At 42.4% G+C, this 16,996-nt stretch overlaps 1 protein-coding gene across 3 annotated transcripts in view; it reads left to right on the forward strand.

Moving 5' to 3' along the window:
* The first annotated feature begins 841 nt into the window (after positions 1–841).
* The window catches only part of NADK2 (NAD kinase 2, mitochondrial), a 47,946-nt gene continuing 31,791 nt past the window's right edge, over positions 842–16,996 (forward strand). The window contains exons 1-4 of one of the 3 annotated variants that reach the window (XM_043887488.1): positions 842–1,289; positions 13,855–13,943; positions 14,834–14,922; positions 15,804–15,885. In XM_043887488.1, coding sequence (XP_043743423.1) covers positions 990–1,289; positions 13,855–13,943; positions 14,834–14,922; positions 15,804–15,885 — 560 coding nt within the window. In that variant the 5' untranslated portion in view covers positions 842–989. Of the gene's footprint in view, positions 1,290–8,186; positions 8,605–13,854; positions 13,944–14,833; positions 14,923–15,803; positions 15,886–16,996 lie in introns of those variants that run through there. The other 2 variants (XM_043887489.1, XM_043887490.1) reach the window with 2 other exon arrangements.

Consider the following 16,996-nt stretch of genomic DNA (forward strand, 5'->3'; position numbering starts at 1 on the left):
CACTCTTTTCCTATCTACTTTTACAACCGTATCTCTCCATCTAGAAATGTTCCACTTGCCCAGACTCGTCTATCCCTCAGCCTCTTTCTCAAAGGCTAACCCCGCCCCCGCCCCCCCCCCCCGGGGGGGGGAAGGTAGGGAGAGGTTATAGTTTTTTTGTAGGTTAGTAGTAGCTGCCACCTGCGCAGCCCCACAGGGCCCCATGCTTAGCCGTGCCTGGTACTTGGCCAACTGCTCTCTTTCTCCCTTGCAATTCTTAACAGTTTCTGAACAAGGGACTCTGCGTTTTCATTCTGCACTAGGCCCCGCAAATAGGGGAGCGATTCCTAAGTCGGTCTCCTCAGACCTTAGCCCGGAGCCGGACACATCAGCCACTCAGTACTGCAGGAAGGAACAAAGGGTCTATCCACAGTAACGAAAAAGAATCCAGAGCCAGGAGTTGCGGCCGCACGTGCTTTCCCGCCAGGCGCTTAAAACCGCACTCGCTGGCCCAGCGCCACCTAAGACCAGTTCCAGCTGGGTGCAGCTCCGACACCAAATAGAATTCCAGCCCTTCCCCCGGCCTCAGCCAATCCCCGAAGCGCCTCGGCCTCCAAAACCGCTGCGGGTTCTGATTGGCTTACAGAGTTGGCCTGGGGGCGGGTGCAGACGCGGGGGAAATGGGTGGAGCTGGAGGTCGGTCCCCGGGCGGGAAAGTGGCCACTGCGCAGGCGTGGATGGAAAAGGCTACCCAAACAAACACAGCCTCACCAGTGGGAGGCCTCCCGCTTTTCCCCGCCCACCTTCTTCTTGGACTCTCCGGACTCCCAATCGCCCGGCTTTCCCCGCCCCCGTCAACGTCTGGGCACGTCCTCCTCGCGGCGCGGGCCACGCACTGCTGTGCACTTAACCTCTGCCAGCCTGGCGGGAACCCGGAGGCCGGAGCGGCGCGGACGGCACGCAGTGCTGCCGGCGGGGAGCCGAGGCCTGCAGCCGCTGCCGGGCCGACGATGACTTGTTACCGAGGCTTCCTGCTGGGCAGCTGTCGTCGCGTGGCTGGGGGCCGGGCAGCGGCGCTCAGGGGGCCGGGCGCGGGAGGCCCCGCCGCGCGGCCGTGGCTTGGCTGTGAAGGCGGCGGCCGGCGGCACCTGGGGCACGGGCAGCCGCGCGAGCTGGCGGGCTGTGGTAGCCGCCCCGACGGCGGCTTCCGCCCGTCGCGGGTGGTGGTGGTGGCCAAAACCACACGGTACGAGTTCGAGCAGCAGCGATACCGTTACGCGGAGCTCTCGGAGGAGGACCTGAAGCAGCTGGTGGGTCCCGGCGGCCCCCGCTCTTGTGTCTTGGCCCGGGCCTGGGCCGCGACTTTGGGGGGCCGGCCGCGCCCCCTCGGGCGAGACCTCTCGGGACAGCCCTTCTTCCCGGGGCATGTTAGATGCCAGGCCTGCCCTACAGGCTACCCTCCATTCCCTCCTGCTTCGCTCGTAGGCTCCCCTCTCCAGCGTGCGTGTGTGTGTGTGTGTGTGTGTGTGTGTGTGTGTGTGTTTAGAGAGAGGGACAGGTTCACTGTTAGTGTGAAGACCCCCGCCCCCAAGCCGGGGGTGTCTGGAGGAACCTTGGGTGGGAGAAGGACTCCCACTGTGGGAGAGGTTTGGGGATTCATTTGCGCCCTCGCCACCCACACCCCCTTTAAACAACCCGGAGCGAGGTAGATCAGAAGCTTGGATGCTCTGGGACTCTCTCCCCAGGCCGCCCCGAGGGCAAAGGGGGCCCTTGGGTGCCGCTGCGGGCAGCGGAAAAGAGGCTCTGGTACCGCGGACACACCCCCTTTTATTGGGCACGACTGCCAGGCCTGGGGCACTTCGGAGAGCCAGTCGGCTTCAGCCTTTTCTGTGCTGGAACGTGGTCCTCAGACAAGGTTCTAGGAGTTTGCTTTAAAAGCTCACGTGTCTCCAGTGCTAGGAAGAGCAAGGGAGAAATTTGACTTTGAATGTATGTTATTAAATAGAAAGGTCCAAACGAAGGCAGGTAAATACAGCGCCTATGTCTATAGTGTAGTAATGCCTCCACAGCAGACAGTGTTTGGTATAGTTGTTTATTAATATCTTTGCAAAGTATGTAAATACACCTAAGGTGGTGAATATTACCTACTTTCACTCTTATTTTTGAAGCGTTTGATCCCATGCCCACACCCACTTTAGGAAAAGGAGAATGTTTCTAGATGAACAGTATATCTGGAAAAATCTCCGTTGGAAATCTCTTAATTGTTGACACCACCCCAAAAGACTTTGGAATTAATTGCCTATATCCATAATCCTGTAGCATTCTGTACCAGAATAGACACTCTGGTCCTGAACTTGTGGTTGGCAATCATCAGCAATTTTTTGGTAATGTTTTGTGGAGTTATCAAAACGAAGGGCTTCCCTGGTGGCTCAGTTGGTAAAGAATCTTGCTGCAATGCAGGAGACCCAGGTTCATTCCCTGGGTGGAGAAGAACCCCTGGAGAAGGAAAATGGCAATCTGCTCCAGAAAGTGAAAGTGTTAGTTGGTCAGGCCTGTTGGACTCCTTTGCTACCCCATAGACTGTAGCCCCAGCTATAAGTACTGACTGTTTTCAATATTTAGCTTCATTGTTTAATGAGTTAATTGAGGAGGGCCTCTGTATTCATCTGATGGCAATGCTAGGTGTACATTTCTCTCCTTAAAGTGTTTGAAGGTAGCAGTTTATAGAAAACATTTGCGTCATTTAAAGAGTAAATGAAACAGTTTGAGCAGGAGGTTGGAGTTTGTGTTAAAGGAATGAAGCTGAGGGTGAGGCAGGGAATAAAAAGGTGAGCAGTAAGTGTTTCTGATTTGGGAAAGAGGTGGTGCCCTTTGGGTCCTGCTCCTAATTCTGCAGATCTGTTATAGTTTTTAGAAGCTGTCAAGTGCTGTATATGCATAAATATGTTCTTCATAACAATTTTGTGGAAGCCTCCCACAACAGTTAAAAACAGTACACTTGGTTGGCATGATCAGTGTGTGGGATTGGGGGTCAGGAGCCTGGAGCCAGGCCCAGGTCCTGTGTGGTCAGATTCCTCTGCTGCTTTTTAACTTTTCTGGGGCTCCTTGGTGACAGTGGTACTTTTGGTGAGGCGCTGTCAGTTTTCAGGGTGTGTCTACCTAGTTCACTGTGTGAAATACTAGGATTGGACTAGAGAGCCTCCAAGGCCCTTTCTGATATTTTAAGACTCTGAATAACCTGTATAAGGCCTCACGATGTGAGTGGCATCTGAATTAGATTAATTCTTGGGTCTCTGAACTAGATTACCACTAATCAAAACTTTTTAAAATGTAAGGCAAATCAAGTCTTTCAAAATCGAACTACCTGGTACACCCACTTTGAGCATCTGAAGAGAAATCTGTAATGGGTAAATATTTGCCTATTGCTTGAGTATGCTGTCTGGAATAAGAACACTTTTGAAGTAACACTTCTGGACTGTGGAACAGAGTTTTGAAATAGCTGCTGTCACTATCATTTCAACTAAGTTTTATTGGATTTGTCTGTAACTGATGTGAGGTATTTATATTAAGGCCAGTATTCAGAATGAAGGGCTTCCCAGGTGAATGAGTGGTAAAGAATCCTCCTGCCAAGCAAGAGACATGGATTTGAACCCTGGGTCGAGAAGATGCCCTGGAGAAGGAAATGGCAACCCGCTCAAGTATCCTTGCCTGGGAAATCTCATGGACAGAGGAGCCTGGCAGGCTACAGTCTGTGGGGTCACAAAGAATTGGGACTTAGCGACTAAACCACAACACATTTGGAATGGAACAGTATTAGGTGGAGCCCGTACCAGAGTTCAGGGACAGGCCAAACAATACTGGACTGTGTGAAATTGTTCTAAAATGGGATTCTGTGATAGGAATGATATGGTTAATGTTGTTTGCTATTTTGCTGGGGTAAAAGATACTGAGGGATATGAATCATGTGAATTGGGTATAAAAGAAAGTCACCAAGTGCTTCCATGAGTGTTCTGGCACCGTGGCTGGCTGTGTCTATGGAGTCTTGGTAACCTGAAGTTTTATAGCAGATGGTTCTCTTTTGTGGTGGTGGTGTTGATTGTTCTGTGGCAAAATAGATCTCTATTAGGGTATTTGTTAAAATGAAAATGAAAGATGAGGGATAGAGTGCAAGTATAATTTCATACCCTGAAGCTTCATGGTTCTTTAACCTTGTGGAAACATAAACAATTAAAGGAAATATTTCTTAGTTGATAAAGCATAAACAGACTGGGTGAAAGTTTGACTTTTCATTGCTCATTCATATTGGTTTTACTTTGGTTTATTTTCAGTTCTTGCATTTCCTTTCCCCCTAACTGATAAGTGACTTTTCTTGTGAATAAATTTATAGTCAGTGATTTTACCTTTACTGGCTCAAAACTTTGCAAGGACTAATTAAACTATTTTATTACACTTGCCTCATAAGTGATGTAGCTGTCAGTGGATGTGGAGCTTATATTAACAGGGTTGATGCCACTCACAAACTAAACCTTTGGATGAATTGAAACTGATTGGAAAGGATTTTGCCATCGTAAACACACCTATTGGCCAAAGAGAATGTTTTATTTCAGAGTATTTTAATATACGCCAAATAACAAATGAACCATTTCCACCTTTCTCTGGCTCCGCTCCAAGTCATATAACCCCAGAATCAACTCCTTTTAATGGTTTCCATTTTTAATTTCTTTTAAAATTAGTGTCCTAATGGGATAGCATCATTTCATTTAGTAGTCCCTCTGTCACTGGCTTAAGTTCTTCCTAGTTACTGCCTTCTTAGCAGATTTGGGAGATGCAGCGCCTTGGATTGTGTTCTCCTTACTCTGAAAACAGTGGTGCAACTTGTAGTTCTTGGGCAGATAACGTTTCTGCCACATGTGCAGTGAGTGTAGTGTATGCACCAGGAGTATCTATCAAATGAATGAACACGATCTGGAGCCATGCCAGAGCTTTGCAACGGAACCTCACTCCTTTCACATCTTCCAGACACAGGAACCTGAGTAGTCTATCCAAAGTGAACATCTGGCCACTTTATCCCTCTGCTTAGAACGCCTCAAAAGCTCCCTGTAACCTATAGAGACACCCAGGGAATTTGTTAGAATGCAGGTACCGGAATCTTTCTTTCTTCCCCTCAAATGTCAAGATTCAGTTTGTGGAGAACTCCCAGACTTGGGGCTCTGAACCATACCCTTAAGACTGCTGATGCTTAAGGGATTCACATTTTTAACAAGCTCTCCAGGTTTGCAGTTGGTTCCCAGATCACACTTTGAGAAACGTTATTGTAGGTGAACCTTTATTATCCTTCGTGTGCTAAAAACAAGGTCTTTTCAGAAGTGACTTGGGTCCACCTCTTAAACTTCATTTCTCATCAGTTCTTGTCTAGAACTTCATTTTCCATTGATTTCACACTGCTTTAGTTTCCATTAGATGTTGTGCTTATTTAGTTAATTTCTTTATGTATCAGTAACACATTAAAATGGTTCAAAATGTAAAAGATACAGAAGAGTATACAGTGAAAACTCTCTTATTCTTGTCAATGGACACTCAGTTTTTGTCCCTGAAAGTAACCAATGTTAATTTCTTGTATTTTCTTTCAGAAATAATCTGTACATACAAACCCACAGAGTGAAATGTTTTTTCTTTATCCCATCTCCCTTTACTCAATGCTAACATATTATTTAAGTTATTCTGCCCCTTCTTCCTTTTAGTATGTACATAGTACTTATTGTGTGCAAATACTTTAGTTTTTTAAAATATACTATGTAATGAATAATAATAATTTGTGTTATTGAATAACAAATGATTTGTGTTATTGAATAACACAAATAATAATTTGTGTTAATGAATCAAGCTCTAAGTACTTAAAAGTGAAATTGCTAAGTGAGAGAAATTTGAAATTTTAATTGGTATTGCCAAATTGCTTCCCTTAGAGGCTGTACCAGTGTATACCTTCACCAGCAATATATGAAGGTACTTATTTTTTCATAAACAGCTTAGCACATTTTGGGGTTTTTGTTAACCTGTAGGTGAAAAATGGTGTTTCAGGGTAGTTTGATTTGCGTTCACCAATGTCTTCACCTTTGTAGCCCCTTTTGCTTTGAATCCTCCTTCATCCTTTAGCCCAGGGATCCCTAACCCTACCCCACTCCACCCTCCCCCACCCGCCTGGCCAAGGACCTCTGCTGGCTGGTGGTCTGTTAGGAACCCTGCTCCACAGTGGGAGGTGAGTAGCAGGCAAAGGAGAGGAGCTTGGTCTGTATTTACAGTCCTCCCTATTGCCCTGATTACTGACTAGTCTCTGCCTCCTGCTCAAGGAACTCAATAAATGTAATGTGCTTGAATCATTTTGAAACCATCACGTCCTGCCCTCATCTGTGGAAAAATTGTCTTCTGCGAAATGTTCTTGATGCCAAAAAGGTTGGGGACCACTGTTCTTGCCGTAGGGTGAGGTTTACACATTCCTCTCACAGGAAGCCATCCTTGATAACCTTGCTGGGCCCTGCTCTGGCCGTCAAGGTTGTGTTAGGTATTCTTCACTGTATTTTCATAATGCATATCCTTTTGAGTTTTCCACTTTAGCATATGATCTGTGGTTATTTTTTCCTCTGGAGTTGAGGTCAAGAACTGTATTTTATTCCTCATCCTCTCTGCCTTTCCATCTCCACTAAATAAAGGTAGGGAAATATTTCTGAATTAAAAACATTTTTTTTTTTTTTTAGTTCTTTTTACCCTGAGTCTGCCAGTCCAGAGTGTTATTTCCAGTGTCAGTCTTAAGAAAGATGTTAGTTGCTGAAAACTTAAGGTAGAGATTACTGATGTGAGTTCCCTGAAAGAGGCTTCATGGTTAAATATGTTTGAGAACCATAAGCCTAAACAGATAATGCTTTTATTTGACCATGAAATTTTGGGTGGAGGCAGAAAATGTTTTTAATTCTGTGGAACACAACTTGGAAAATAGAGGCTTACGATATATTCCAATAAGTACTTACAGTTAAATAAGAGACTCATAAAGGTGTAAAAGGATTGAACATCACAGTAGCTGAAATTCCATTAACAGAATTATTGGTCAATATGCTTTAGAGCCCTGGTTTTCAACCTGCCCTGTATATTAGGCTTACCTGGGGAAGCCTGTAGCCAGCCATGAAATTGTAAATAACTTAATTTTTTCTTTTTTACTATGATCACTTTTTCTATATTTTTATTTATATGACTTAAACTTTGAGTATAGAAAGGTATTTATTGATGCACATTAATAACTTCTCAACCAATAAAGTATAAGTTGACTGTGTTTTAGCCTTTTTTTGTCTTTAAAAACTTACATCAGTAATATATTCTTTACAATGTATCTTTTTTTAGAAATTTGCTTTTCTTATTCACTATTGGTTATAAATTCTATGTTGATATATGTTAATTCATTTTAACTGCTATATATAGTATTCCATTATTTGAATAATTAGGTTGTTTTGAGTTTTTCCACTATTTAAAAAAATGCTTCAAATAAAAATACAAGTAATTTTTCCATAAGCATTGAATGGCTCCCTGCTTCCAGTGTTCTCATCAGCACTTGGTAGACTTTAACATTTTTGCCAATGTGATGAGGGTGAAAATTGTTATCTTTTAAGCTACTTAAATATTGAAGAATAAGGAAGAATTTATATGTGAAGGGAAGGGAACAGTACTAGCAAGACAGCAGGGAAGGTCATCTTTTTGCCAGTAAAAAAACCTCAAACTTGGTGACTAATTCACAATCAGAAAAATCTTGTGTCATGATGTACTCATATTTGATACAGAAGATAACATGAAGCAGTTTACTCTTGTTACATGCAGTATAGTTTATTTTTTCTTGACTATTAATTCTGATTGTGACCACTAGATTGATGTGGCACCCTAAGGGCAATTTGAAATTCACTGCTCAAGAGGGAGTATTATTGACGCTAAACAGGTAAGTGGGCTTCAAGTGAAAGTGCAAGTCGCTCAGTCCGTGTCTGACTCACTGTGACCATGTCTGTGGAATTCTTTGCGACCAGTCCATGGAATTCTTTAGGCGAGAATACTGGAGTGGGTAGCTGTTCCCTTCTCCAGGGGATCTTCCCTACCCAGGGATGGAACCCAGGTCTCCCACATTGCAGGCAGATTCTTCACCAGCTGAGCCACAAGGGAAGCCCAAGAGGGCTTTATAAAGTTGTTAGATGCCATGGTTTTAGCTCAGTCGTTTTCCGTCTTTTAACAGCAGAGCACAACCCTTGCTCAGCCCTGCTGTCTTCCCCACAGGAGTGGGGGGATGGCTCAGTTTTTCTGAGATGTCACTCTTCTGGGACTAGTATGAAAGCAGGCTTCTGGTGGGAGTGGTTAGATGATGAGGGAAGTAGGAAGTATTTTTAAGGAAGAAACTCTTTAGAAACTCAAGAGGCAAGCTATTACAAGAGACCAGATAAGAGTTGATGTTGTCCAGAACTCAAGCAGTGGCAGCATGAATGTAAAGGACAGATTGGAGAAGGAGGTCACAGGTATAATTACTGGACTTTACCACTGGCTGGCTGTGGCGATTTGGGAGAATTAAAGCTGACACCCGGGATTTACTCTGTTGACTAGGTAAATGGAAGTATTATTAACTATTATATGGGATTCAGAAAAGCAAATTAGGAGGAATATATAATCAGATTTAGATGGTTTTGGGGAGAAGTACTTGATCTACTGGGTTGATATAAAGGTAGACATTTAAAAATTGGAGCCTATAACTCAAGAAACAGGCTTGAGCTAGCAGTTAACTTCTTAGGTGCTGGTGTATACTGGGTAGATCAAGTCCCTGGAGTGGGGAGATAATGAAAGTGAAATGGAAACAGATAAGAATGCCAAAGATGGAACCTGGTGCCATCCCATTGTATAAGAGAGTAGGTAACAGAATTAATGGCACCCCACTCCAGTGCTCTTGCCTGGAAAATCCCATGGACAGAGGAGCCTGGTAGGCTGCAGTACATGGGGTTGCGAAGAGTCAGACATGACTGAGCGACTTCACTCTCCCTTTTCACTTTCCTGCATTGGAGAAGGAAATGGCAACCCACTCCAGTGTTCTTGCCTGGAGAATCCCAGGGACGGGGGAGCCTGGTGGGCTGCCGTCTCTGGGGTCACACAGAGTTGGACACCACTGAAGTGACTTAGCAACAGAATTAAGGAGAATGCAGAAGCAGGAATAGGGCAATGAGGAAAGTAAAGGTGAGAGCCTGAGATAAAGAGTAAATGGAATAGAAAGAATTGAAGATAAATACTAAATATAGCTGAAGAAGTAGAGTTTCCTGCGGCTGGCTTGATCTGGCTTGGATAAATAGTTTACTTTCTCTAGCTGTTAGTTAGGTGCCACTAATCCTTTTAAGGCAGTTTCGAATGGTACTTGGTGTACCATTTAGTTAAGTGTATTCTTCTAAGAGTGCTTAAATTATGCCTAGTGAGTTTACGTACCAGCTGTCATTCTCACAAGTTTGTGCATTTCTTACATGTTAAATTTGAAAAGACATATTTCCTTCCCTTACTGGAGTACAAAATAGTAAACACTCGTCTGACTAGTAAAACAACTTAAAATTTTAATTCAGTTTTGGTCAAGTAAAGATGTCTGTGATACTTTAATGGAAGTGTTTGGGTCATTTAGAAAGTAGCATGACTCTCACATCTGACCTTAAGGTGTGGTTAATTTCTGTCCTTTCAGAATCCTTCCCCCTGCCCCCTTTCATGTTGTGTTGTCAGAGCGTGTGGGGAGAAGTGTTGTTGGCTTTGGAAGATTTTACAGGGGAAGTTCTGTGGTTTATGTTAAGTGTGTCTGCTGTAGAACTTTTAAGTTCACACCAGTTTTTCCATTTTAGTGGATAATCCTTAAAAACATTTTTGTTAAACTGATGAGAACTAACAAGCTTTTGGAGAAAAAAAGGAAAAAATATTAAGAACTTTGTCACTAATACTGATACCTTAAGTGTAGCATTGCAGGGTTGAGAATGTATTATAAATTTCAGTAATTTCTTTAGTTTCTTAATTTTAAAACACTTTACAGAGAATTCCTGGGTTCCTGTTTTTGTCTGATTGAAGTATGTTTTTAAATCTTTGAAGTGTTGTTATTTTCCACATGGGTAGCTAGAAATTCTTACTATCCTTTGAGTATTAAATAAAATTGTTTTTTAATATAAGAGCAAGTTGAATAGTGATATAAGACTTTCTAATTGATGCTTTTTGTTAGTGATTTTTAAAAATGCCTTATCTCTTAGTTGCCTAGTTAGCCACTCTGTGTTAGTACAACTTAGTAGGCCAACCAGCTACATTGTTTGTGAAAATAATTAATGAAAGAACTTGTATTCCCTAAATAAATGTATCAAGCATGAATTATTAAAGAATTACAGTAATTCACCAGAAGAAATTCTACTCTTGAGATGTAATTTTTACACAGTATCATGTAAGTTTAAGGTGGACAGCATAATGCTTTGATGTTTATACGTCATGAAATGATTATCACAATAAGTTTAGTAAACATCTGTCATCTCATATAGATATAAAATTAAAGAAATAGAAATTTTTTTCTTGTGATGAGACCTCTCAGGATTTACTCTCTTAATAGCTTTTATATATAACATACTGCAGTGTTAGTTATAATTATCATGTTGTACATCTCTAATATTTATCTTAAAACTGGGAGTTTGTGCCTTTTGACTGCTTTCATCCAACTCTCCCTTCCTTCTAGTAACCACAAATCTTACCTCTTTCGCTATGAGTGAGTTTGCTTTTGAAGTATAATTGACCCTGTGTTAGTTCTTGTTATAGAACATAGTGATTGGTGTTTCTGACATTTCAGAATGATCACCACATAATCATTTCATACTTGTGAGTCATTTATTTTGCAACTGTTGTCCCAGAGGTCTCTTAAACTGTCCTTATTTCTTTCTATTATTTTTTTACTTTTTCTGTTTATCTTCAGTGATTTCCACTACTATATCTTTCATCTCGCTGATGCATCCCTTTATATCATCTAATGTAATGTCGAGTCCTTCTTGTGTATTTTTCATTTCAGTTATTGTTCTTCATCTCTGTTTGGTCATCTTTATATTTTTGAAGTGAAAGTATTAGTTGCTCAGTCGTGTCCAACTCTCTGTGACCCCATGACCGTCAGGCTTCTCTGTCCATGGAGTTCTCCAGGCAAGAATACTGGAGTGAGTAGCCATTCCATTCTCCAAGGGATCTTCCAGACCCAGGGATTGAACCTGGGTCTCCTGCATTGCAGGCAAATTCTTTAATGTCTGAGCCACCAGGGAAGCCCCTTATATTTTCTAACTCTTTTTTTAAAACCTTTTAACTTCTCACTCTTCTCATTTAATCTCCAGAGTTCTTTGATCATTACCTTGAACTCTTTATCAGGTTTAGATTTCCTGTCTCCATTTCAGTTAATTCTTCTGCGATCTTATCTTGTTCACTTATTTGGAACGTCTTCCTCCCTGCTCCATTATTCCTGATTTGCTGTTTTTGTTTCTGTGTGTTTGGTAGGCTGGTTATGTTTTCTAGCCTTGGAGAAGCAGCCTTTTTTAGGAGATGTCCTTTGTATGTCAGCAACTTACATGCTGGTCACCAGACTTGCATGCTCTAGGGATGCCTCCTGTGTGGGCTGCATGGGCCCTCCTGTGCGAGCTGGCTACTGTGGGGCGTCTGGTTGGTTGTCAGGCCCCTCCTGGTGTGCCGGCTGCTGTGGGGTGGGGTTGGGTCATGAGCCTGCTGGCTGTGTGGCCCTGGGATCCCTTGACCTGGTGCTGGCCCACTCGTGGGTGGAGCTGAGTTCTGGAATAGGTGGTTGCATGTAGGGGTTCCACATCTAGTATTGGCCTGCTGATGGGCAGGGCTGGCTCTTGCCATGACTGGCTGTGGGTTCAGGGATGTCGCCAAGCTGGTGTCAGCCTAATGGTGGGTAGGGCCAGATCCTGGCAGCTGGTTGAGAGCACAAGCTGCCCACTGGTGGGTGGGGCTGGGGTCAACAGGATCCCCAGGCTGGTGCCTGCCCTCTGGTGGGACAGCTGGGTCCTGGGGTTAGCACCATCCCACTGGTGGGCAGAGGCAGTCCTGGAGTCTCTGGTTGTAGGGCCCTGGAGGTCCTGGAGTTGGGGTCAGCCCACTGGTAGCTGACCCCAGCTGGGGTCAGCTGGGGTCCAGGCCCAGGGGGCCCTGGACTGGTGCCTCCCCACTCTCCAGTGAGTGAAGCCAGCCCCCAGGCTGTTACAGGTCCACTGATAGGCAGAGCCGGGTCCTGGGGATCCGGGGCCTACTGTGAGCGTGCTGGTGTGTGGGCTGGGTCTCGGGCTCTCTGGTGGACGGGGTAGGTCCGGGGTTATCTATGGGCTCAGAGGGTCTTTAGGCGGCAGGCCTGTGGGTTCACATCCCGGCAGTAATAAGCTAGAGAGGGGATTCCACAGTGGTGTTTGCCAGCACCAGCGTGCCCGTGGTGGAATGGGCTTCCCACAGTGGCCGTCACCAGCGTCCCGTGTCATGGTGAGCACTAGCTGCCTCCTGCCTCCTGCCTCCTCAGGAACGTCTCTGAGATCAGCAGATGGGTCTGACCCAGGACTTTTTCAAATGGCTGCTTCTGCGCTGGGTCCTGGAGTGTGTGGAGTTTTGTGTGTGCTCTTTATTTCCCACAGCCCTGGTTCTCCTAAAAGTAAGTCCTGCTGGCCTCCACAGCCGGATGTTCGGGGACTCGTCTTCCCAGTGCAGGGCCTCTGGGCTGGGGAGTCAGTGAGGGGCTCTGGCCTCTTGCTCCTTGGGAAGCAGCTCTGCATTTGTAAATTATTCCTTCCCCCCTTTTGGGGGTTGTCCACCCAGGGGTGTGGGCCTTGACTGTGCTGCATCTCATACCTCTTACCTGTCTTGCTGTGGCTCCCTCTTATATCCTTAATTGTAGGAGATCTTTTCTGCTGGTCTTGTTTTGTTTGTTTTTCTTTAATAGTTTCTCTGTAGGTAGTTGTAATTTTGTTGTTCCCCCCAAATAACATGCTTTTTGACTCTAGCATTCACTCTAGTGAACATATTTCCTACTTGATGATTAAATGAATGTTTCTAAACTTCCCTCTCAACATTTTACTTTGTGGATGATTTAGAAAACATACATACTTTAGAAGACTATTAGTGGTAAGATAGTGACATTCCAAAGTATTCCAAACAACTAGCAAAAGCAATTATTGAAGACTTTTATGCATTGGAGAAGGAAATGGCAACCCACTCCAGTGTTCTTGCCTGGAGAATCCCAGGGATGGGGTCGCACAGAGTCGGACACGACTGAAGTGACTTAGCAGCAGCAGCATATGTCCTTATATCTAGAAGTTATCCACTCTCAAGTAGCCAGCAAGCCCTTTGTTTGGATTGTGTAAATTCCAGATAGAGTTCAGAAATTGGAATACAAGAGAGCTACTAGTCCAAGTAGAACAGAGGTCATTGGATGACCTTTAGATGACTGCCTTCTAAAATAATAGTTCATCTTTGGTCTTCAGTAGCCAAATTCAGTGTGTTAAAAAATCCACTTGGAAAGAAAAAGACACTGAAGCTGTAAAACATGCAGTTTTGAAATCCTGTTGACTACATTCAGGATTCAGCATATACTGATTCAGGAAACTTAATGCTGTATTTGGTATTAAAACCACGTTATGATTTTCTGGAACCAGACTTTCTAATCAAGTTTATACTTGTGGGTTTCACAGATAGCCATTAAAATGTATGTTCAAAAAAAACCCAAAACAACCCAGTCTGTCTTATTTAGGGCTTTTTAAAGAAATACAATATGTAAAACATTGTATGTAATAAGGCAAAATTTGTTTTATTTTGATATAGCTCGCACTGAAAGGCTCTAGCTACAGTGGACTGCTTGAGCGGCATCATATTCACACCAAAAATGTAGAGCACATTCTCGATAGTTTACGGTAAGTCTGTGGGATCAGGTGTTAAGTGGGCTTCTGTATTGAGGACTTTCAATTTTTTAATTTTTACTAGCAGCTAATACTTAGATTTTTAAGGAGAGACGGCCATTATAGAATCATTTTAAGAAAATTATGTTGTGGCTAATGGACCTAGTATTAGAGTATTTTTAAGGAAATTTTTATTTTACTCTGAAAATTTCAGATTGTCAGTTATTATTTGGTCTGCCTAAGAAGTGCCTTTTCTACACAGTTAATTTTGTACACAGCAGGCTTCAACTGTAGGATAATGTTTTATTTCTTAAACAGAATAGTGGATTATATAGGTGTTCATTTATAATAGTTTTTGAATGTCTAAAAATTATGATTATAGAAACTTCTGTTAATTAAAGGCTAAATGAGTCAGTGAATAAGTTTGTGTGTATACAAGAGAATCAATGTGAGGACACACAAATTAGGAAGTGTTTTAGTCACTGTTTTTATCTGGCAGTCAATATTTGTTGAATTTAAAATAATAGCTATTCGCTCTTATTTAAAAAAATTGTCTGTCAAAGTGTTAGTCTTTTGGACCATTTTGTATTGATGAATTTTAGTGTCAGGAAGAGTAGAGAAAATAAAAGGAAATTCTAATTAATATTGCTATTCATCAAGGGCTTTAAAAGATGTTTTTAAAGCACATTGGGGGTTTGGGATAGTTTATTCATATGCTTCCTATAGTTAATGGTTGATTGGTTGTTGTGGTTAAATGAAAATGAAGCTGACCTTCCAAAGCTAAACATAAATTTGTAAAACAAATTTGTTTATTTTACATCTCTGTTGTAATAATCTGCCTCTCAAAAAACATAGTCCTTTATGTTAGTGGACATTTTATATACCCTTTACTTTTTTTATCTTAGGAATGAGGGAATTGAGGTTCGTCTCGTAAAGAGGAGAGAATATGATGAGGAAACTGTTCGATGGGCAGATGCTGTCATAGCTGCAGGAGGTAATAGTTTTGCAGAGGTAAAGGTGTTGGAATATGGAAATGCTCTTTAATAGTCATATTTCCAAATAATCCTGTGAGCTAGCTGTAATGAAGGTTTCAGAGTCCTACTGTAAGACAAATTTTTAGATTTTTAGGATCAGGTTTTAAAAGATGTGCTTTATACAACATTTTACTTTTTTAGTGGATGATGTTACTGTGAGGTTCTGTGTGTGTGTGTTTCTGTGTGTATATTTAAGGTGTTCATTTAACTTTAAATATGATTCATAGGATTGTTTATAATTGTATTTTAGTTTAGTTATGCCAGTCTTTAAAATAAAGTTGAGTTTAAGAGTTTAATGAGATTAGATCCCATCCCTCTTTGGTCCCAGTATGCTTATACTTGTTTTTTTCCTGAGCTGTATTATTAAGTTAGTGACCATTCTTTATAAACCTTTACGGGTTTGTTTTTGGTAGGGAGAAAAATGCAAAGCTGGACACTTTGTACGTATTCTCATTAAAATAATATGTGAATTTGGACTGATGGTATGAGAGAGGGAGAGGATTGGTTAAAAGAAGTGATAGGGTTAGCATCGTGGCTCCCACCTGGGGGCTACTATTGGCATCTAATGGGTAGAGGCCAGGGATGCTGCCCATCACCCTACAGGCTCAGGACAACCCCAAAGCAGAAAAATTACCTGGCCTAAAGTGTCACTCTTGCCACTGTTGAGAATTCTGAATTAGAGTTGGAGAGAGAATACTAAGGAATAGTGGGTAGAAAGGAAGAGGAGGAGACTGGCAACCAACAGGATGGGGTGGGGTGTGATCGCTGAAAGGACTAATGTCCACAGTGTTGTCAATCAGACTTGTTACAAAACTAGTGGTTAATGCTTTATGTCCTTTAGGGGATGGCACGATGCTTTTGGCAGCAAGTAAAGTCTTGGACAGACTTAAACCAGTTATTGGTGTAAACACCGACCCAGAACGGTAAGGAAAAAGAATTTTTTTAACCTGTTATACATACAAACATTTATTCTTTGCTTTGCATAGTATCTGTTCATGATAAATCTTAAAGTTTGGAAGCTCTTTATCCTCTTGGTACGGGGTGTGTGCTGTGTGAGTGGTTATCATGAATGTTAGAACTATGGACCAGAACCATTTTGGTGATGAAATCTAGGCATGTAGAATTGATCTCTACCTTTAGCAGATTTCTCTTCTTTGTAGTTATTCTCAAAGTCTTAGCTCTCTTTTTATAGCTTAGGCATGAGAAATACATATGCATTGTGCTAGCACTGGTGGTAGAAAATTATGATATGGGATGGACAGGTTCTCACATCTGATTTCCCAGGTAGTTTGGGAGTAGTGTCTGTAGCTGAATATACCTGAGTCCTTGACTGAGGTCAGTACTGGTGACCTTTGGTGTTGCTGGTGATGGATGAGTTAATGATGTTGCATCTTCTACCCTTTCCTAGGCTCTCATCTACATTCCTAAGTGTGCCTTCACTGATTTCCTGGGTAACTTCATTGACTTAATAAATAAATCAAACCCTGTTAGCACTTTTTTCCCTTTTCCTCAGCTTCTCTGACATGTAACCTTATTTCCTCAATTCTAATAAATCTGCCCTTTGACTTTCAGTGTGTTGATCCCCTCTGTTTTTTTTTTTTTCTTAATTCTCTCTTCATTCACTTTCCTGAAAAATTTCTTAAAATATTTTCTACCATTATCTTTCTGCTCAGTCATAGATAAGTCTTTTCTATTCCTTTTCTGTACTATCTCCAGAATAACTGAATAACATCTGTCATTTTAACTAAGATTCTGGTGACTCCAGAATCTTTATATCCAACACTGATCTTGCTTCTCCTCTTACCTTATTTTAGTCTCTTCTGTCCACTGCAGCCACAGAGACTGTTTATAAAGTTTGGTAATATTAGGTAGACTTCTGTGCCCAAAGTCTTACTGTGGGTCTCCATCTAACTCAGAATAAAATTAATTTTACAATGACTAGAATGACCAGTTCCTTCTCATCCTGGTTTGCTTGGGGTTTTCTCAGTTTTAGCACTGAAAGTCCTTCGTCCTGGGAAACTTGTCCGTCTCGGG

This window comes from Cervus elaphus, chromosome 25 (assembly GCF_910594005.1).
Source record: "Cervus elaphus chromosome 25, mCerEla1.1, whole genome shotgun sequence".
In the NCBI taxonomy this organism is placed as follows: domain Eukaryota; kingdom Metazoa; phylum Chordata; class Mammalia; order Artiodactyla; family Cervidae; genus Cervus; species Cervus elaphus.